Source organism: Anoplophora glabripennis, unplaced genomic scaffold, assembly GCF_000390285.2.
Source record: "Anoplophora glabripennis isolate ALB-LARVAE unplaced genomic scaffold, Agla_2.0 scaffold617, whole genome shotgun sequence".
NCBI lineage: Eukaryota > Metazoa > Arthropoda > Insecta > Coleoptera > Cerambycidae > Anoplophora > Anoplophora glabripennis.
This window is the reverse complement of record NW_019416694.1, coordinates 82582-106877: the sequence shown is the minus strand read 5'-3', so window position 1 is coordinate 106877 and position 24296 is coordinate 82582. Positions and strand designations below refer to the sequence as shown.

Here is a 24296-nt window from a genome sequence, read left to right as displayed (position 1 = left end):
TAAATAGATTTATTTATACCTACAAACATTTGAATTTTTTAATCTGGTAACGTCATCAAATTAAAAAACAAACAACTGGATAAAATCAACACGACAAATACATTCCCGTGAAACGAAATTATAGGTATAACATATTCCTTTGCAAATATGTAAGCGAAATAAGACGATTAAGTGAAGTTTTCGAAATGAAAAAATTTGTAGAGTAATGTTCACATGATTGCTTCATATGTCAGCGATATTGCGTATTGGAACAGTACATGACATGAAGTATGTAACCGTTGCTACATACTCGTTAAAAAACTATAATAATTACAGTTTCATCAAATAACATTATATAAGCGAGGTTAAACTAAAAGCAAAAACGTTCTCTAAGGTTCAATTATATGTATTAGACAACCAACCAATTTGTTTATACTTGTAAGTTTATTTCTAAGTTTAGATTTATATTATTGAAGTTGAAATTACCTGACAATATTTTATACATATTGTATGGACATAATTATATTGATTATTGGTTCCAAAGTGTGACCAATATTTTTCAAAACTAATAATTAAAACATACATGCGTTAAACATATTTTACACTTCAATAATTTGCAGTGTGATATACAGGGTGTTTCTAAATTTGTGTCGGCAAATTAAGGGTGTGATTCTTTGGCTCATTTTAAGAAATAAAGTTCGTATTAACATGGGTCCGCAAATGCAACGTTTTCGACATATAGGGTGTAAAAAATTTTTTTTTTTCAGTTTTTTGGCAATATCAGGAACCGTTTGAGATACAGAACTTAAATTTTGTACACCTATTATCATTAATATTAGCTACGTTTGAGCGCCAATTAAATTTTTATTCATATGACAGTGGCGGAGATTTTAGAATTGCGTGAGGTTTTTTGCTCTTAATTTTACGCCCCCTGTAAAATTGGTATTTTAAAAACATGTTTTAAATTGCCAATGCTTTCTACATAAAAAAGGTACTCATCATCAAAAGCTTGTTAGAAGTCTTGAAAACATTTTTTAATTAACTGTTCATCTCAAAACAGAAAAGACAATGCAGTAAATAAATCGTTTTACTATTTTTTAAAGAGTAGGAACTTCTTTCTCATAAATATACAATAATTTTAGTTAAGTGATGCTTTTTCATCTTTTATACATTTGAGTCACACTGCAATTGCTACAGGGTGTCCCATATAAAACTTTCCACCTGAACATTTTGTTTAATATGATGTTTTGGAAAAATTCCCAAAACACGTCGATTTTTTATTTGTGATTCGTTTTCAAGAAAAAAACATCATTAAGGTTTATTCGTTAGCTGAAAAAGTTGAGAAAATTTTTCTTTATGGAAAACAAAATGAATATGCTAGAATATCTGCTCGAATTTTCAATGAGTTGCATCATCCTGATCACCAAATAAGTCATACGTACGTGAGCCAGATTTTTAAGAAATTTCGAGAAACTGGGTCCGTAGCAAATCTTAAGAAAACCAGTCCTAACGAATTAATAGACGTAAGAATTTTGGGCGAATTGACAATGAATCCACACCAATCCGTGCGATCGTTAGAGCATACTACAGGGATCCCTAAGTCGAACGTTCATCGGATTTTGCAAACACATAAATGGCNAACAATATTTTATACATATTATGTATTGTATGGACATAATTATATTGATTATTGGTTCCACAGTGTGACCAATATTTTTCAAAACTAATAATTAAAACATACATGCGTTAAACATATTTTACACTTCAATAAGTTGCAGTGTGATATATAGGGTGTTTCTAAATTTGTGTCGGAAAATTAAGGGTGTGATTCTCTGGCTTTTAAGAAAAAAAGTTCGTATTGACATGGGTCCGCAAACGCAACGTTTTCGACATATAGGGTGTCAAAAAAATTTCAGTTTTTTGACGAAAGGAACCGTTTGAGATACAGAGCCCCCTGGAAAATTGGTATTCTACACAATTTCTACAGGGTGTCCCATAAAAAACTTTCCACCTGAACATTTCGTTTAATATGAAGTTTTGGAAAAATTCCAAAAAGACGTCGATTTTTAATTTGAGGGTTTGTAGTTGCCACCCCTTTGTAGATTTCAAATGGCACTACAGGGCCATCCTTTGAAAGCTCTTTTGATACTGACTTTGAACCCGTAAAATAATAAAAAATATCGTTATTCGTTTTCAAGGAAAAAACATCATTATGATTTATTCATTAGCTGAAAAAGTTGAAATAATTTTTCTTTATGGAAAACAAAATTAATGTTCTAGAGAATTTTCAAGGAGTTGCATCCTGATCACCAAACAAGTCATACGTACGTGAGCCAGATTGCTAAGAAATTTCGAGAAACTGGGTCTGTAGCAAATCTTAAGAAAACCAATCCTCCTAACGAATTAATGGACGTAGGAATTTTGGGCGAATTGACAATGAATCCACACCAATCCGTGCGATCGTTAGAGCATACTACAGGGATCTCTAAGTCGAACGTTCATCGGATTTTGCAAACATATAAGTGGCATCCGTACAAAATACATCTTGTGCATTGTTTGAACGAGGATAATCCGGATCGAAGAATAGAATTTTGTGATATCATGTCTAACAGAATTACAGAGAATCAAAATATACTTTACAATATCTGCTTCAGTGATGAGTGTACGTTTTTCTCAATGTACAGTGAATAGGCATAATATTCGTTATTGGTCGGGTGAAAACTCTCATTGTGGGAATCGCACACTCAGTATCCAGAAAAGCTGAACGTCTGGGCAGGAATATTAGGTAATCACATGGTTGGTCCATTTTTTTAGATGGCACGTTGACTGGAGCCAGCTATTTACTTTTATTGGAAGACCATATTAATCCCATGATCGCAGAAATTCTGGAGAATGCTGATCAGCTAGATGAAAATCTTGTGACGTTCCAACAAGACGAAGCTGCAGGACGATGGATAGGTAGGCGTAAGGCTATAGAATGGCCAGTTCGGTCCTCCGATTTGAGTCCAAACGACTTTTTTCTCTGGGGACATCTCAAATCAGTGGTATTTGCAAGTCAACTCGAAAATCTTGAAGATTTAAGACAACGTCTTGTAAACGAAAGTCGGAACTAACTCCAGAGGTTTTTGCAAATGTAAGGTGTTTCGTAGACAGGCTCCATATTTGTAAAGAACAACTGGGTGCACAATTTGAACATCTATTATAAACAATTTTAAATGTAAAAATACGAAATTCCAAAAATTTAATTTCAATGTTTTTTTCTTGAAAACGTTTTTTTTTAAATTTTTTTTACGGATTCAAAGTCAGTATCAAAAGAGCTTTCAAACGATGCACTACATGCAACTACATACTCTGTAGTTCCATTTGAAATTTCAAAGTTGATACCTCGATCTCAAATTCAAAATCGACGTGTTTTTGGAATTTTTTCAAAACTTCATAAAAAATGAAATGTTGAGGTGAAAAGTTGTATATGGGATACCCTGTATGTATTTCAAGTTGTTTATTCATATACTAGAATTTTTATATTTCCCGTTTCCTAAAACGGATAAAATAATTGACACGCTGTTATGTCACCACCTTAATTGTTAAAAAGCTAATATTGCAATAACAATAATTAAAATACAGACTCCTTGTACAGCGATTAACTGACTAGTTTTGTACAGTGGTTATTTGTTATAAAATAACAAATGGTCCGTGTACTCGTAAACCGATTCTTAGAAAAATGATTGAATAATACAAAACTAGTTGAAAATTTACTGCTGAACTAGAACAATATTCCAAAACAGGAATAGAAATATATACCATACGTTTGGATTTTAAAGCTACTGTGGCAAATCTCACGAGGTTATATAATTTTAGAACATGTTATTTTATCTGCTTGATATTGTATATTTTTACAGATTTAGTTAGTTTTCCTTTTAGTAAGAAAACCTTAAAATTAATGTGAGGAATTGTTTCATTGGTATTACTATAATTTTGGAATAATAATACTGTAGCAACAATTTCCTTTTTAATGAACAGGGTTTAGTAGCACAAAACTATTTTCATATATTTTTTATTTAATTTATGACTAAAAATTGTATTTACACATGCGCTGTAAAGAAGCTTAAGTAAGTATGCATGGGTATAAATATTCCTAATAATTGTGTAAGTGGCATCATAATGTTTGAGAAACTTCTATAATTTAAACATTTTTTTTAACTTTTTCAATTCCATCGAAGGTTATTTAAGTTATGTATTAACAGTTTTATATATTGCAAAATTCTTGTACAAGTGAATTAGTATAAGTGTTTGTTGTTGCTGTTTTGTTTAATCAATGTAATATATTTGTTCAGTTTAGTGTCAATTATAACCATAGTATATTACAATAACTTTTATTGACCTACATAAACATTATTAAAATGAAAGGTTGTGAAACATTATGGACAAGCACATTAATCGCATATTAATATTGTCAGCAACGATTATGACTATGTTCAAATTCCCATTGAATTTATTTTAGTGCTTTAGGTTTTGATACATCTACATTTCTTTTTATTTAAAAGATTTCGTTACTTCAATAAATGACAGATTCACTTGTGCCTGCCTGTAGTTCAAAGCGAATGAATTTTTCTGTCTTATAGAGTACCAATTATGATATATCAAAAACTTGGATGTTTTGAAAATTGCTNAAATTCAAACCTCTTCAGTTTTACTTGGAAGTGTGTATGTCTAATTTGAGTGAGATGACATTTAGTGAGAAATTAAATAAGTCCAGTTTTAATTATCATTAGCAAAGGTTCTTAATTTATTCCTTTGGTTAGTGGTTGTTTTTGTATTTATATTTGGGTGGTAAGAGCAACGATCGTGGGTTTCTCTGCCATGCTCTTTCTCCACAGGAGCTCTAGGTGAGCCTGGCACTCTCATTCTGTTACATGGTTGTTAATGCTTTTGTTCTTTCTATTGTCACTTGTTTAATTTGAAGACTGTTGTATGTAAATAATAAAGTTAGGTGTATTTACTCTGCTTTTGTTCTATAAAATTAAACAATACACCCCCTCTAAAAAGTTAGTAGCCAGCGCCTTCCAGTCAATTAAAAGAGATACACACAACGTAGGTATTCCTTATGACGATCACATATTTTTGGCCACAGCTACGTTTGTTTATTTTTTCGGTCGAACCTGGGGTTGTTATACTACAACTTTGACCCGAGCCAGCTATTTACGTTTGTTGGAAGATAATATTGATCCCATGATCACAAAAATTCTGGAGAATGATGATCAGCTGGATGAAAATCTTGTGACGTTTCAACAAGACGGAGCTCCACCCCATTTTGAGCGACGAGTTCGGGCTTATTTGGATCAGAATTTTCCAGGACGATGGATACGTAGGCGTGGGGCTATATAATGGCCAGTCCAAACGACTTTTTTCTATGGGGACATCTCAAATCAGTGGTTTTTGCAAGTCAACCCGAAAATCTTGAAGATTTAGGACAACGTCTTGTAAACGAATGTCGGAATTAACTCGAGAGGTTTTTGCAAATGTAAGATGTTACGTAGACAGGCTCGATATTTGCCAAGAACAACTGGGTGCACAATTTGAGCATCTATTATAAACAATTTTAAATGTAAAAATACAAAATTCCAAAAATTTAATTTCAATGTGTTTTTCTTGAAAACGAATGAAGACTTTTTTATTTTTTTTACGGATTCAAAGTCAGTATGAAAAGAGCTTTCAAACGATGTATCATATGCGTTGTAGTGCCATTTGAAATTTCAAAGTTAATACCTCGATCTATCTACGAAGGGGTGGCAAGTACAAAATAAGTAATGGTAGAAGTCGATGTCCCCCTCAAATTAAAAATCAACGTGTTTATGGAATTTTTTCAAAACTTCATAATAAACGAAATGTTCAGGTGGAAAGTTTTATATGGGACATCCTGTATGTATTTCAAGTTGTTTATTCATATACTAGAATTTTTATATTTCCCGTTTCCTAAAACGGATAAAATAATTGACACGCTGTTATGTCACCACCTTAATTGTTAAAAAGCTAATATTGCAATAACAATAATTAAAATACAGACTCCTTGTACAGCGATTAACTGACTAGTTTTGTACAGTGGTTATTTGTTATAAAATAACAAATGGTCCGTGTACTCGTAAACCGATTCTTAGAAAAATGATTGAATAATACAAAACTAGTTGAAAATTTACTGCTGAACTAGAACAATATTCCAAAACAGGAATAGAAATATATACCATACGTTTGGATTTTAAAGCTACTGTGGCAAATCTCACGAGGTTATATAATTTTAGAACATGTTATTTTATCTGCTTGATATTGTATATTTTTACAGATTTAGTTAGTTTTCCTTTTAGTAAGAAAACCTTAAAATTAATGTGAGGAATTGTTTCATTGGTATTACTATAATTTTGGAATAATAATACTGTAGCAACAATTTCCTTTTTAATGAACAGGGTTTAGTAGCACAAAACTATTTTCATATATTTTTTATTTAATTTATGACTAAAAATTGTATTTACACATGCGCTGTAAAGAAGCTTAAGTAAGTATGCATGGGTATAAATATTCCTAATAATTGTGTAAGTGGCATCATAATGTTTGAGAAACTTCTATAATTTAAAAATTTTTTTAACTTTTTCAATTCCATCGAAGGTTATTTAAGTTATGTATTAACAGTTTTATATATTGCAAAATTCTTGTACAAGTGAATTAGTATAAGTGTTTGTTGTTGCTGTTTTGTTTAATCAATGTAATATATTTGTTCAGTTTAGTGTCAATTATAACCATAGTATATTACAATAACTTTTATTGACCTACATAAACATTATTAAAATGAAAGGTTGTGAAACATTATGGACAAGCACATTAATCGCATATTAATATTGTCAGCAACGATTATGACTATGTTCAAATTCCCATTGAATTTATTTTAGTGCTTTAGGTTTTGATACATCTACATTTCTTTTTATTTAAAAGATTTCGTTACTTCAATAAATGACAGATTCACTTGTGCCTGCCTGTAGTTCAAAGCGAATGAATTTTTCTGTCTTATAGAGTACCAATTATGATATATCAAAAACTTGGATGTTTTGAAAATTGCNTTTAATTCTATTTTTTTTTTCGAATTAAAATTTTTATTTTTTATATTTTAAATTTTTATAGAAAATGTACGCTATTAAACCAAATTTATTATAGAAGTATAACTCACGATTACTAATTACAAAAAATATCGTATTTTTAAAACTACTCCTAATGATATTTTTATTACTAAATATTTAAATTGTTATTAACTAAATATTCCGATTCATTAGTAAAAATTTTGTTTTGCATAATGCTATAATATATACTTGTTATATTTTTGACCATTTATATTTAGTAAAAACATTTATATATAGGCTGTTACAAATTCGCTTCTCACTAGAGGGATCTCGGAAACGGTAAGAGGTACAAAGTAGCTTAAAAGGGGGCAAAGTTGAATAATCAGGGGACCAACATTATGCCTCTAAAAAACCAAGGCTAATAGCTTTCGAAATATTTGAAAAAAAAAAAAACCGGAAACTTTGGAAATCCTTTTTTGTTTTATTTCAGCCTTGTTTGAAGTGATATTGAAAAAAGAAGAACACTTTCTCATGGCCACTCTTTGCCCTCTATCGAATGGCATAATCAATTTTTACATGTAACGTTTCGCCTCTCCATGACCATCACGAATTTCATTTTTTTAAATACAACCCTAGAAATATTATTACATTTTTTGCAAGCTTTCATGATCCCCAATACTGTACTGCCTCAGCTCAAACCAGATTGAGACGTTTTGTTTTGAAAAATTCATCTTCAGTGTATTCCTTCCAAATTTATCTAAACTTTTTATTTAGATTTCTTTGTTTATTGAATTATCGTACAGTGTAAGTGTCGTTAGACCCTATGAAATGCATCTAGTTATTTAAACTATTACCGCCTTGATTTTTTAGAGGCATAATGTTGGTCCCATGATTACGCAACTTTGCCCCCGTTTAAGCTAGTTTGTATCTCTTACCGTTTTCGGGATCCCTGTAGTGAGAAGCGAATTTGTAACAGCCTGGGTGGTTCGAATTTTATACAGGAAACTTCCAGGGCAGATAGATCTCTTTAAAATAGTAGGTGTTTGCCGTACCTATAAACATAGGTCTGGAACAGCTTCGCTTTGGAGATAAACGGTGTTGAAGTGTAAAAAAATATTTTTTTGTTTATATGCAAGATCATATATTACCTGTAATCTCAATTTTTATTGAGATCGTTTAATAGATTTTGGAGATATAAACAAAAAATTAATTTTTTTTAGAACTTCAACACCCTATATCTCCAAAACCAGGCTGTTCCAGACCTATATTTATAAGGCAAGAACCTACTATTTTAAAGAGATCTATCTGCCCTCGAAGTTTCCTGCATAAAATTCGGACCACCATGTAGATAGATTAACGACGAAATAGAAAATATCAATTTCTAAAGCAGTCGACGGATTTTATTTTCTGTATTATTCCATTAAATGTTTCCGTCCGTCATCCCTGCGCCACTTCGAAGGATTTGATTCCTACAGTTATTAATTCTCCTAACAACTATTTTGGTACAACAATATTAAAATTTATTTTAATATTATTTTCGTTAACTAAATCTAGTGAATATAACGATCAGTGCACACTTATTTGTAGGGCTGTCAGAACTGAGCCGTGGGACATAGGCGTGCGCATTATTTATTAAAAAGCAACAAATTAAATTGTCTACAATACACCATCATAACACCAACGGATAGGAATTAATTACGCAACATCTGCACGATAACAAATGCAACAGCATACTAACGTGACGTGAACATGAAAAGCATTCTGAGGCAGCGGCTCACGCATGTCTCGGTTGACCCGCTTGGCACGCCATTGGACTGCGGTTCTCTCTGACAGCTTTACTTATTTGTAAAAATATATATGTATAATATACATTTTTTAAATTTTACTTATTGTAAAAAACCAAATATTTGCTGTTTAATGCTTTTTACGGACGGACAATCGAGTATTTAATTAGAGTCGTGTAAAACATGTTAATGATTTATTGGCACGTTTATCTAAGAATATTTTCCTACTGCGTAATTTGGATAGGGTAGTATCTAAGCCTGTACTCATATCTGTATATTATGGTACTTTTCATGCCACCATGACTAATGCAATTTTGAACTGGGGTCATTCGTCTCACAGTGATAAAATTTTTGGTTTACGTCAGTGTATTAGAATTATGGCTGGAATAAAATACAGAGATGATTGTCGGGAGCACTTCAAACTGCTAAATATTCTTACTATGCCGTCAGTTTACATATTTGAATGTCTCATTTACATAAAAAATAATCAGAATAGATTTGTTCGACAAGAAAATTTTCATTTTCATCATACAAGAGAGCAACACAATATTACGCCAAAATTTCATAGATTAGCGAAATCCAGAGATGGCACAAATTATTTTTGAATTAAATTCTTTAATAGACTTCCATCTGAGATTAAATCACTAAATTCAGACTGTTTTAAGGCCAGAATTAGAAAATATCTTAAGAGAAAAGCGTGTTACAATTTTGATGAATTTCTTGCTGACCAGTTTTTAGATATATAATGTATGTTCGTAATATTCACTTTTTTATGCTGCTAACCATAGACGTTGTGAACACTATTAACAGACGGTTCTTTGCTACGTCTCTTAAAAAAGGCAAGATTCCATCGAATCTTAGCGACCCTTATGTTTTAAGTAAAAAAAAAAATAAAAAATATTTTTAACGCCCACAACTTTTCAAGTTGTTAGCATGTAGTTACTTAAATATATTTTTTGCTTTGTAAGGGGTTTTTACGCCTAGTTGTAATCACCCTGTACATAAATTTCTTCTCATCCTGCGAGAACTTTTAGTAAAATTTTTTTACACTCACCCTGTATAAACACACAGCTGTACATTTTCCTGCAAAAACAACAATAATTAAATGAAAACTAATGCTAATTAAAGTCTGCTATATATATAGTACACAAGAGTAGACCCTGATTATTCAATGTAATTAGCTGTTTACATCTTATGCAACTGCAATATGCATATACAAATCAGACCAGCCATGAAATAGGAAATAATAACGGAAATGCATTGCGACTATTATGACTTCATCGCCGGGAAAAACAGATCTATTTGGAGGCGCATGTTACCTTGTACAAAGTCGAATTGTAAAAATCGGTATGTTTGATCAAACGACGGAGTACCTATATGTATGCACTACGAGCAGTAAGCAGTAAATTTAAAATTGCGACAGGTTGGACTTTATTTACTGCTGTACCAGTGCAGTTCTCACGTATTTATGGGACTATTATGAAATAATTAATAGTTATAATTTCACCAGAAGTGGAACAGGCGTTTACTGGAGTGACTGTCGAGAAAACTATAATTTCAAAAACAAAAAAATCATTCATCCAAATTTTTATATACCTACTTACTAAATAATCACTTTCAACAATTAGATTTTCAAATCACGTAATTATGGAATATACCATGTTGTTCATTCATTCATATGAGAGCTTCGTTTTTGAGATACAGAATGTTAAAGTTAATTAAAAAACTTTTTTTTTCAGATATTTGAAAAACTATTTTGACGGTTTTGATAAAGCTTGGTATCGTTTTATTAATAAGTAAGGGGCTTAATTTGATGTAATTAGATTTAATTTAATTATTCCAGGGGCAGCGCTGGAATACAAACGATAAAAGGTTTTATTTTCTCGAAAAGTAAGACAAAAATGCGAGAAACAAAAATATTTGTATTTTTAATTACTCTATGTAAAAATAATATCAGACTTATAAAAAAGCAGCGGCGCGCTTCAATTTTCTCTCAAATATCTAGTTAGGATGCCCCAGCGCCGCCCCTGGAATAATTAAATTAAATCTATTTATGTATATCAAATTTCGCCTCTTACTTAATACTTGACATCGGAAACTTTATGGCTACAATCAACTAAATAAACGGTAGTAATCTACATATATTATACTAGTAAGTGGCAATACGCATTGTAGCTGCAGAAATAGGCTAAATTTGCGGTTAAGCCTTGTGCCGCTCTATGCTCACGATACACAATGCTACTGCCTGCCATAAAAACACGTGCCATACAATTGACCATGCAAAGTATCAAACTCACACACGCACAAACGACAATGAAACATTTCGAATAAATTGATCGATGCGAAGCTTCAGATCAGAGGCAGACATATACATGTTATTGTACAATGACACGGAAAGTGTGATTATTAAAATGTGAAGTAGTTGATGCTTCGCCATCATTAGTAAAAACTTACTTATTATTACGTACTGTACCTACCTATATATTTGATGAAAAGTTCCATGCGAAGCGTTTGGTTTAGAAAAATAGACACTGTTCCTTTTTGTTACATACTATTATGCAAATATTTACATATATATTTATAATGGAAAGAGTACAAGAAGGCAACAAATGTGTAATTTTCTGTTAAAATTACATAAGAGAGAACTCGGCCTACAGCCAACCCTGTACCACATTGCAGCAGCCCTAACATTTTGATCTCTACTTATTACTAATAACCAAGTTTTCTATAAATCGTCCAAATAGTTTTGCAGATGTTTAAAAAAAGGCCTTTTTTATTATCACGCAAACGAAACTTTAAATCATACAAGTTGATATAAACTTATCTTTTTATTTTTACGATCTTTATAGTCTTTTCAATTTTCCAGATTAAAACTTGATTCACCCTGTATAGTTAACATTTTACATATATGAAGTTTTCGTTTCAGTTAAGAAATCTAGAAGGCTTTGCAAATACCGGAAGATAAAAGATCCGTCTATATGTATAAATTATTTTTATAATTTTACGGGAATGGTAATATTTCTGCAATTTTTATATTTTTGTGTATATTTTTTCCAACCTACAAGATTTATTGTATCTCTGTTGTGAGGTTTATATTTTTATTCTTAGTACTGTCTATGAAAGCCTGATTTTTTTTCTGTTTATTTTTTTAATCTTAATCTTTGAAAACTGAAAATCCTCGGTTTTTGAAATTTTTATTTGTACTATTTTCCGGATTGCTTTTTTATTTATTTAATATATCGTTTTTTTAAATCAATATTTTTTTCATTTGTGATTTATTTTTTCTCACATTTACATTTGTTGCAATTTAACTACATCATGTATTTGTCAATTGTAGTCACTAGTATCCTTCAAGTATTTCGAATACCTTCTAGATTTTTAGACTGAAACCAAATCTTAAAAAAATTAAAACTGAATATTATAGAAAACAATTATTCTGTATTATAAAATGATGGAATTTGAGATATAGATGATTCTGATAATTAAGCTTACCCAACTATATTTTTAATAAAAAAATCTCAACACTGATTTGCTTCAAAACCTCGTGTAAAAAAATCTTAATGCTGGCTACATCATGGTAATTGGTTTAACAAGTGCTTCTAGAGAGCCATTTGTATATACAAAAAATTGCATTCCGATCGGCGCGTCCAAATATTTCAGAAAAATCCTTGTTGTTAATGGGCTACCCTGTATGTGTAGGGTGTCTGAAACGTTCAGATTTTATGATCGTATAAGAAATTTTACTTGTTGTTTAAATTATATTTCCTATAAGATCCCATATTTTGAACGCTTCGTATAGGGACACCTTGTGTTATTATTAATTAAATTAATTATTAATTCTGAAACTGTGTATTAAAATTAAATTCTGTAATATGTATTTACGCAACTTTCATATACACTCACTACCTATATCAGTAATTAAATTTATTCAGAAACTGTTACGCAGGTATCGTACCGACATTTCACTGTTCCAAAAGTAGTAAAGTAAAATAAAGTTAAAATGTTCATTGTTTACAATTTAAAAGCCCATAATAAAAGTGAAGGCGTGGAGCGGATATACTTATAGGTCAAATACAATATAAAAGTGTATGCAAATTTCGTGTGGTAATTCTATATTTGATGCAATAAATCACGGCAGCACTAACATATACAGCATGTGACAAGGAACGTTTTTATTGAATATCGACTAATATAGAAACGTATCGAATTTGAAATTCGTAATTTTGAAATTTTAGTATGCAGCTTGGTAGGTACCGTAGAGATATTGTTTTTATAAAGGAGTCTGTACCAAGTACGACAAAAATATATAAGATATCTGTACTCTTAACTTAAATATTACATATAAAATCAATATGAGAATAGATGGTTTGGTATTAAATATTAATGTACATATTTTATCCAAATTAGACTTTTGAGCATTAATAAGCAATTTTTTATCTTCCTTTTATCTGTTTGGACAACATAAAAGATACAAAAATAATAGAATAAGTGGTTTTCGTTTGTGTAATTTTGAAAAATAACACAACCACACACAAAAAAAAATGATTTTCAGATCTGGACGTCAAACTATGTCTACTATATGTTTTCTTGGTCGCTGAATTCGAATCCGCGATTTAACCCCATCACGTCAGGTTTTACCAATAATCCTATATAACCCCACAACTCACGCTGTCAAGGCTGTGTAACTTTTATTACCCGCTAAAAGAACAGTGGGATGCTTATAATCAAAAGTTTTAGAAATTATAACTGTATCAGAAAAATAGTTAATCTACAAATATTATTTTTCGTTCAAATCTATGATATTTCCTTAGAGAGTTAAAGTAAAAATTGCCTCTTGACTTTTCTGCATAGTTTTTCCCATTTTGGTATAAATTAACAATATATAAATATTGATCCTGTGCCTAAATCCTCCCTCAAAAAATGTATTTTGTCAGTTTCTCTTAAAATTGCTAGAATAAAAAGAGAAGATTCCATCTGTTACTTCGAAGAAAAAAGAAGTTGAAATTACTAGATTGACGTATTAAACTAACTTTAAACTGATACTGATAATGAAGAAGAAGAAAGAGGGATCCCAAAAGATATTTTCCCAACCTTTCAAATTTTCGATTCATCTCCTTAAAGAAAAAAAAAAAGAGATAATACAAACATAGTAGCTAAAATCTTTCGTTTCTGAGGGCAAATTGAATTTTTTCTTTTTACTCGACAGTAGAAAAATTGATTGATCTTTTTTTGTGCAGAATCAGCACATCAGTAAAAAATGCAGTCGTTTTAGTCAAAAATGCAGTCGTTTTCTATGGTCTATCTGTAGTCGGAGAAAATATTTTCAAAAAGAGGGGATGCAAGGAATGAAATGTTTAAATCTCATTTTTACTGCCTCGGCATCATATCTTTAACATCCTTATAACTTTTAAACAAAGCATTTTTGAGCTAAGTAGAGTTAAATCCAAAATCCAATTGTTTTTGCCTGAGGAATTTGTGTTGTTATGAAACCACTGTTTCCTGAGACGTCGTCGTCATGTAGAAAAGTTAAAAAACACATTTAAAACAATTAGAAGTTTCCAAAAATATCCATTTAGACAAAGTAATTTAAGAAACGACATTTTGCGGAATTATTTATAAAACAATCTGAATCTGGATGATTATAACTAACTAGACTTCATCAACATACTGGTTGAATATAAAATTTCGCTGTGAACGGAATGTCCCGTTGTTTGTATGAAATTAATAACAATGTTCCCGTGTAGAAAAACCTGAAATTAGTGTCACTCTGTCCTCTGCAATCTTACATTATAATTACCGACGTCATAACTTTTACTTACACGAATATTTTGCTACCTTATTGTGTCCGACTAGAAATTAAGTTGCCTTATCCTTCAGTCTGCACTTTTCCTAAAAGAGAATGCTACCAAATCGAGATGGTAATTACTAGTCCTAATGAAGCGTTTTTCCTGTACCCCATTGGATGCGGAATATTAATCAAATGACAAAGGTTTAGACATCGCTAAAGTTCTTGAATGTAGTAGATGGACTGCCTGAAGTGACACGATGGTGTTCATGTGGACTTAAGTTTCAGAACCAATGCCAAAGTACTTGCTTTAAAAAATGGAACTTTCATGTACATAAAAAATTTAGGGACCATGTGATGTGCTAGTAAATTTGCCATAAATAAATCTTTAAGACTGGAATGTGATATGTTGAATGGTGGTGATAGTGTTCGTGAAAGACCCCAGTGGTCAACATTTGCCGAATATCCCGAAGAAGAGAGTTACCTACAGTTCCAGGATCTTTATTAAACCTAGTTTATTTTGTCCCCAGGTGGAACCGGGAGAGACTATTGCCACAACCAAAGAAGGTGAGTCATTCTTTTAACCAGTAGTATTAATCAACAGTAACACATTAGGTAAAGTAACTAATTGTAAGAAAATAATATAGTTGCATATTAGGTACCTATTTTGGTGTGATGTACCTACAATAAGATAAGTTACAAAGGTTCTAAAATAGATTAACCTACCACTGAATATTGGCTAATATTATGTAATGAATTTCCCAATAAATTAAATCCAACACATTTGAGATACTGAAAATGTAGATGCACTTTGTAATTCCTCATAGTCGTAAATGTTTGTAAGAATCTAGAATTTATTTTAAAGAATTCGAGAATGTTTAAGGACATATCCACTCGTACCGTCCAATTTACTGTTAGACCTCTGTAATTTAGAGTCCTCATTAAGATAATCATATTCTCAATTTGACTTGGAAAGGGTTCAGAGAAATTATCTTAAATACTGTGTTTAAAAATTGATGGTGTCTATCCAATTCGAAGAATGGAGAAACTATGTTTCTATTTTGTTTTTATATAAAATTCTGAAATATGTAATAGACTGTACTGAATTCGGCTGAATATTTCTCAGTTCGCATCCGTCGCATTTATTCGTTTAGAGTAGCAATTCGCGACTAGTATATTGAAACTTTCTCCACTTTTTGCCATGTGTTCTAATTGCATGAAATATGAATCTAATGTAGATATTGTTTGTTGTTTCGTTGTGTTTGTCTTTCATTTTGGTCAGTAAAAACCTAAAAAATCTTGCGTTTTGGCCTATTCTTTTAGATGGCGCCAAAATAGTTCTGTTTTTTTGTTTTCAAAAAATACTTTCCAGTAAATCTTCTTAACTACGTTTAGTAGTCAGCCCAATCAATTTACTTGAAGAAAGAAGCACTCTTAAAATACAGAAATAGACTATTGTGTTCATTGCGCGGGTTTACCGTTTTCAAATAAAATCTGAATAGGTCGAGATTCACTGATAGAAGAAAATTTGATAACACAGAAATGAGGAAGCATATTAATTACTTATGTTATATGAACAGATTTTTCTTGCAACCCCCTTTTTTTTGGAGGGCGGATAGTGTTTAGTTCAGATTTTGAAAAAAANGCATCAAATCGTAGAGCTCCATGTGTAATACAACGTACGAAAATTTTATTAAAATATACAGGGTGGTTTCAAAGTTATAACCCTAAACGTTAATTTCTAGGTACCCCTTTGACCCCCCATAACTCCGTTAGGGGGCACATTAGGAAAAAAAATTATAGGAAGGACTAGTTTTATTTTGACCTCCCCTATACACTCCCGAGAGATTAGGAGGTACTTACCGGACACCTTGTATAAAATTCTGAAATATGTAATAAGACTGTACTGAATTCGGCTGAGTATTTCTCAGTTTGCATCCGTCGCATTTATTCGTTTAGAGTAGCAATTCGTGACTAATATATTGAAACTTTCTCTACTTTTTGTCATGTGTTCTAATTGCATGAAATATGAATCTAATGTAGATATTGTTTGTTGTTTCGTTGTGTTTGTCTTTCATTTTGGTCAGTAAAAACCTAAAAAAATCTTGCGTTTTGGCCTATTCTTTTAGATGGCGCCAAAATAGTTCTGTTTTTTTGTTTTCAAAAAATACTTTCCAGTAAATCTTTTTAACTACGTTTAGTAGTCAGCCCAATCAATTTACTTGAAGAAAGAAGCACTCTTAAAATACAGAAATAGACTATTGTGTTCATTGCGCGGGTTTACCGTTTTCAAATAAAATCTGAATAGGTCGAGATTCACTGATAGAAGAAAATTTGATAACACAGAAATGAGGAAGCATATTAATTACTTATGTTATATGAACAGATTTTTCTTGCAACCCCCTTTTTTTTGGAGGGCGGATAGTGTTTAGTTCAGATTTTGAAAAAAATAATTGCACCATTACTTTTTTAAGTGGATTTTGTAATTTTTTTTGTATACTACCTACCTACAACAGATTAATAAATCTGTTTTTTAAACACTATGAATATTTTTTGAATGAATGTCATTTATTGCTAAATATGTGGACTAAAACGTACCATACGATTTAACAATAACATCTAGTGTGTAGTTGGTAAACGATCTGCATCTATCGTTATCATCTGTTCTTCACTAGCAACGGCAAGGAGAAAGTGTAGACATAATCACTTAGCACACTCACAAAAGCATTGTAAGTGTATTACTGGTTGCCGACTGTACTTCACTGTTTGAATGAAATTTTGTAGGTAACCTTGATTGGCCTTACACAATATTATTTAATATTATTATTGCGAAATTAAGACAATATTCTGTTGAGTATTTTAAATTCTTTTTCTGAAATGGATAATTCGTTTCTCAGGTTTGTACTAAGATAACTACAAAATGTAATTCAAAAACTGTTATTTTAAGATGTACATAAATCTTATGAATACTTTAATATATTTCTCAAAACATCATACTCTATTCCACACTTTTAGTTTAACCAGTAAAAAATAATATGCCATTACATCAGGATATCTTTTTTGATTATAAAATTACATATTTTTATTAACAAAATCTATTAGGAACAAATTATTGGAAGACGTAGGAACTGCAATGTAACTTTTTAATTTTTTATGTAATATATTTAGTATTTATGCTATAATTAGACCTTACATTTCTTTCGTCACAGGTGTACATTTTATTTTAATGGAATGAGTGCTTGTGAAATTAAATAAATGAAGAAATTTGTTAATGTTTTCAAATTACTTTTACAGAGGAATGGGTCAGCAAAAAGAAAACCGAAGTAACAAATACCAAACAAATTGAAACACGAGTTAAGAGACAAGTAATACTTGAAGATGGAAAAATTGTTGAGGATACAGGGCCTATGGTCACCACCAACACTACTGAAGATTCAGAAACACAGGAACACCATCAAACAGAGGTAAGTTAAGTGTACTTTTAAAATTTCAATAAAACAATAGATACAGTTTGATTCATCATATGCAGAACTAAATAGTTCATTGAACATATTTCATTAAATTGACGTGAGTCCAGAGACAGCCAAAATAGCCAAATCTACTTTTTTTCGAGATTCCCCGCATGCGTGTTTCTTATGTGACGTAGGCCAGAGATAACTTTAATGTAATCATTTTTATGAAATAGGTTTCATTAGTGCGTTTTTCATAAAAAACTATTTTGACTTGAGATTATTTTTTTTTTATTAAGAATCAAGAAAAACTTGTCTACGGAAAACCCCAAAGCAAAGTGAGTTTGGCAGTCCCTAGATACAATTAGCAAATTATCTTGGTAATATAATGTAATATTCCTTTGTGGGAATACTGTTTTAAGCTGAATTCATTCTGATTGTCAGATAATATTTAATAAGACTGTTCCGTTTCCAGCCCAATTTCGGACAACCAAAATTTATAAATTATTACAATTCTAAGTAAAAAAGGGCATTTCCTTTTGTAGTGGTAAAGGTAACACTGAAATGCGTTAATTTTCATAAATTTTTTAAGTAAATATCTAAGAAAAAAATGTAGGTAACGATTTTTTAAATTAAAAAGCACGTTTCTTTAAAAAAAGAAGTGCTATTGGACAAAGTGAATAAAATAATTTTTATTATTTTAATTAGCGGAACGTAATGTGAGAATTTGTAACATTTAAGACTCAGATTAATTTAAAAAATATACTTTTAGATTTTAATTCCTACTGATTTTCCAAATGTGTTTATAATTTGTTTAAAAGATTATTATTATTATCCTATAACACCCGTGGTGCCTTCAGCGTTTAATGTCGTACGAGTCTCTTATTTTCGATTATTTTTTGTTAAATATAGATTTTATGACATTTGTTTGATATTTAATATGCATTGACGTTTAGATGTTTTTTTTTTATTTGCCTTAGGGTATTATAAATGTTTATAACGTCTTAAGACATTATTTCTCATTTAATGCATTTCAAAATATAATGATTATTACAAAATATCAGACTAATATTGTATTAGAATACTTGACTGTTTATAACACGAAAGTTGCTCAAAATTTAATGTTTTTTTATGTGGATTTTTTAAAGTCATTAAATAATATCTTTGTGCCTTTCCAACAGTTGTGGGAATATTGTTGTGTAGAGTACACAAATAGAAGACTAGATAGTCTCCTTTTTAGAAACACTGCACAACAATCTCTGTAGATCATTGATACCTCTTTTGGTTTTTGTGGTATTGTTAGGAAAACATTTTTATAGTACGTTTTACTGTAAAGAAGTCTCCTTATTAATTTTGTTATTTTCGCCAGTTACGAAAACTTGGGGATGACGAAACGGACGGTCCACTCGCGGTGGAAGGGGGCGACAGCAACGCCGTCGTCGAAAAGTCGAATTGGGTGGCGGTGGCAAACCCAGATGGAATCGTGCGTGAGGTTAAGGAACGCAAGGTTATTTCCAGAGAGGAGACAGAAGAAGTTAAAGAGACGGAAGACGTGCAGCACCTGGGTGACATCACCGACGAGGTAAGTCTAAAGGTTAAGTCGGAATAACTCTATAAATAATTTTCGAGGTACACTGAAAGACGATGTCCAAATTTAATTTACGTTTATAATAGATATTAATGAAAATATTGTGAAATTACTAGTTAATGTAATTATTTTGTGTCATCCACGATTACGATATTGTTTCTCATGTACGGATGTCCAATGACATATATATTTTGTTTGTTAATGTTGTCTAAGTCCGTCAACATTGACAATCAAATCAACAAATTTGATAAAAAAATGTATCATAATTTTGCACACATACCTATTTCTAAATTTTGCACACGCATGTAGCAGAATCTGCAGCGATTCTTATATGGGGCGGGAAAGAGGGAGGGGGGTGTAACTTGGCGGTTAATCCCCCATGACAACTAACAGACATTTCCAGACTTCTATACTATGATATTAATTTTTCATAATTTTAGATATTCATTTTTTAATTTTGCACAACTCACTGAAAGAAGTTACTTCTCTTGGCATATAACAGAAAACAAATCCTCCCGGAAATCAATCAAATCTAACTTTTTAACTGTACGATTATGTACACCGTTTTCAAATTGTGTACATTTCACTGAAATAAGTACCTAACTGCCTCTTATTGTTATTAAGAAGAGCTGAATTACAAAATTTAAAAATAAATGTGCAAAATTGTGCAAAAATTGCGCAAAATTATAATAGTCATTTTTTATATTAAACTTACTAATTTGGATAGTAAACTTCAAGGGCCTGTGTTGTTTTTATGGAATTAAATGTAGTACAAATCCGACAATACAAAGTCGGATAATTTTCTTAGAAGTTATTTTACGTTAAAGTAAAAAGAAGTATTTATCTATTACTTTGTTTTAAAATGATCTAATTAATATCACAATTACTCCTCAAGGTCTTCTATTATACTTGCAATTATATACCTACAAATGAAGTTGCACAACATACAGTGTGTTCCACATTGAAACTCGTATTTTAAAACAATTATGTTGATTTTCAATTTTTTTTTTTTCAGTATTTAGTACTGGATGAGATCTATACCAATTTGGTGGCCTACTGTGTCCAAAAAATGTACTATGAATTTCTTTTAAGATGGCTGATGGCTTTATTGAATCGCACGTGTTACTATTTGCTAATAATAAAATTTCATGCCGATAATTCATGCTGGGTGTTTGTTTTAGTAAGTGCAATTTTAAATGCAGTATTTGAAGGACCTTATATAAAAGACTTTGTACAGAGCGATAAAAAATCTGACAGTTACAAACTTGCACAAATGAATAAATAAGTTTTGAACCGAAAAACCCATCGAAAAATAACTTAAAAAAGTAAATAAAATAATGTCTAATAAAATGTTTGTTTAATGTTCGTAATTTTAATATTTATTTTCTCAAATTAGTTTTATTAGTGTACTATTAATGCAGAATCGCAGTGATTGTCTGCGGTTATTATGTTAAGAAGGCCTTTCTGTGTTATGCTTAAAACATTGTTATTAGTAACTTACCAAGTTTCTCTGCGCCAAGAAAATCTTTTCTCTATTCTAACCTAAAATGGCCCAATATGATGAAACATTGCCTATATATACCTAGGGTTTTCTAAATATTGTAATGTAAAAGTTTCATTTAATAAAGCAAACACTCTGTACGAAGTATTAAATGAAATTTTAGTACTAGTAGATAAGAATATGTACAATTCAATTTAGCTCACTTCAGTTTTTTCTTAAAACATTTTTATACTACCATAGTTGGCAATGAAATACGTATATAAATCGAGCTAAAAAAGAAAAAATTAAAAATCGGTCCATCTGTTTTAAAATACGAGGGTGGTACTGCTTAAAGTGTAACACCTGTATATTGCTATTAACAAGTAATAATAATCTCAGTTCTTTAAATTTCATTGGATCCCTTTTGGTTTTGTGTATACTGCATTGTACTGCTTATTAGTGTAAAAACGCAAAAAATTAAGGTAAAAAAAATAATAAAAAACAAAAACACCACGAGAGAGTTAAAGGTTATTCTTAAACAGTTTTTCAGTCAAGAAAGTGCACATGTACTTGTCTCTTGACATTTAGAAAATCGTATCAGGTTTTGTGTCAGCTAAAGTCAATAGACTCGTATTAATGACACGAAGGTTCTATGGCAGATGGTATTACTTTAGTTTAGAAGCAGAAACGTCCAACGAACAAAAATGGATGTTTGTGGCGTGGTGCTTTTCATATTTAATGTTGAAGTGACAAGTGCCAATTCTTGTCCATTCTCATCAGTTATTGTTTGTTAATTAAAGATAGATAGTCATTATTGTGTCTCGAATTAGAAAGGATATATTTTATAGGTAATAACCACATCCTACCTCTGTGTCAACACAAAGGTATACCAAATACAGAGGTGAAGGCGGCTATGCTTTTTCTTCTTAGATATAATTTGAACTTTATGGTGTAGACTGCCACAGTCTCCGACAGCTTATTTATAGTTTGCCTTTCTGGTGTACTTTATTGCTACTCTTATGTTAGTTCAAAACTTCAATATTGTTAAAATTACTTCAGTTTACGTGTAGTGGAATTAGTAACACTTTTATTGAAATACATATAATTAATACTCATTTATTTAACACATTCATGCTATTATTTGACGAGTTTTTCACAAATAAAAGTACAGACGCTTAAGATACTGTCAAACACGAAGGAAAAAGCAGGCAAGTAGGACATACCTGCCCTACTTATATCATTTTATACACTGTAAGAAAACTCGGACTTATTTTCACTCAATTTCACTCAATAATGTATCAATTTCTGTCCATACCCTATTGAGTAAGATTTTCCTCTATTAGTATGAGTACAACTAAAATTTTCGAAGCCCAATATTGACTGAAAATGTACCCAATAATTTCATTCAGTGGATTCACTCTTTGTCAATACCTTTTTGCTTTCACACAGTGTACCTAGTAGTAAGACATTTCATAACTATTTCTGCAAAGTAAACACGAATATCAATTTGTTTCGTGAAAAATTAATATATTATAGGAAACAGCTATAGTTTTCATAACAAAAACATCACAAGAAACAATACCGCATTACAAAACAAATCCTGAAAATTATAAACCATAATCGGGGAATAAAATCCGCTCATTGACTATATGATTCTGTCTTAATTACTGTAAACAATTTTCCATTGTTTTTCTTCACAAAAAATCGTATTTCTTATTATTTTTTTCATTTTATATTTTTACTAACGTTTCAAAAAAAAAAAAAATAAAGTAAATAGATAATATATCCGACTTAATATTCTATAGGGCCTTCTAAGATAATTTATTTAACTTATAAAGGTTATCTTTAAGTAGAAACGTATTTAAGTAAATATACATGGTGTCTCGGTACTTGATACCAAAAAGTCGAATACAAATATATGAGGTCAAAATAATATCAGTTCTTCAAATAATTTTTTTTCATACGTGTCTTCATTAACATGTTACGGACCCTCAAAGGTGAAAATTAACAAAGTTATTTTTATTTACAGTCTCTAAACCACTAACTTCAGCCTGATTCAAATTTGGTGATCGATAACACATGAGTACAACTTGTTTTTGATGTTGTAAGTGAAACTTCATTATGCCCAGTACGCCAGAGACGGAATATGCCCAATGGTTAGCAACCCAGAATTTTTGCATAGACGACGATCGCAATCTGCCTGCATTAATAATAAGTTCCCTGACGAATTTGTCAACGATAATACCCTCTTGGTTCAACTAGGCAAAATTAACAGTTTAGGAATTTTTTGTGATTTTATGTTACAGTGCTCATCGAGCGGCGCCTCCACCAATTTTTAATTGGACATAATTACTATGTTAAAACCGTATATATTTTAAAATAAGCGTCTAGATAATCTTACTGCCTGCTAATGTAATTTTCACTAACAAGATTTGACAAACACACTTTATACATAATACAAAATAGAAAAAAAAAAAACAAGAATAAGTTAGTTAAAAAATAATTGAAAAGGAAGAAAACTGTCAAAATAAATTTTCAATATGGGCACCTTCTACCTCCTCACACTTCCTAAGTCTACGAATATTATTTGTTTGTACACGAAAAATCATTTCTGGGGTATGTCTAATATTATCAGAATGGAAATTAATTCTTTGCAGCAATTCATCCCTTGTCTGTACTGGGGTTGAGTGCATTAAACTTTTCAGTTATCCCCACAGGAAGATGTCCATCGGGTTAAATTCTGGAGAACGTGGTCGCCATGAAATTGGACCTCCTCTCCCAATCCATTTATTGTTAAACACAATGGATGAATAATTTTGTACATCAATATTTAAATGGGAATGAGACCCATCGTGCACGAACCAAACGTTTCTTCAGGTTTCTAATGGAACATCGTCAATAGTGGCTGCAAATTATTTTGCAAAAACTCCGAATATCAATGTCCATTCAAACGTTCCTCAAAAACGTAGGGACCTATTAAATTATTACCCACTATCCCTGCCTATAGATTAATAGTGGATAATAATTTAATAGGTCTATACGTTTTTGAGAAACGCCTGAAAAGACATCGATATTTGGAGTTGAATACTTAAATTTATCCTTGTTTTGCTTTTCTGTTTTGTGTAAAG

At 31.0% G+C, this 24296-nt stretch overlaps 1 protein-coding gene across 8 annotated transcripts in view; it reads left to right on the top strand.

The window, feature by feature from the left end:
• Positions 1–24296, top strand: part of LOC108912242 (serine/arginine repetitive matrix protein 1-like) — a 208775-nt gene that overhangs the window by 102951 nt on the left and 81528 nt on the right. For 3 of the 8 annotated variants that reach the window (XM_018717426.1, XM_018717430.1, XM_018717422.1), the window contains exons 2-4: positions 14744–15218; positions 17946–18115; positions 19470–19682. In XM_018717426.1, the coding sequence (XP_018572942.1) occupies positions 15065–15218; positions 17946–18115; positions 19470–19682 (537 nt within the window). In that variant the 5' untranslated portion in view covers positions 14744–15064. Of the gene's footprint in view, positions 1–14719; positions 15219–17945; positions 18116–19469; positions 19683–24296 lie in introns of all 8 variants that reach the window. The other 5 variants (XM_018717424.1, XM_018717425.1, XM_018717428.1 and 2 more) reach the window with 4 other exon arrangements.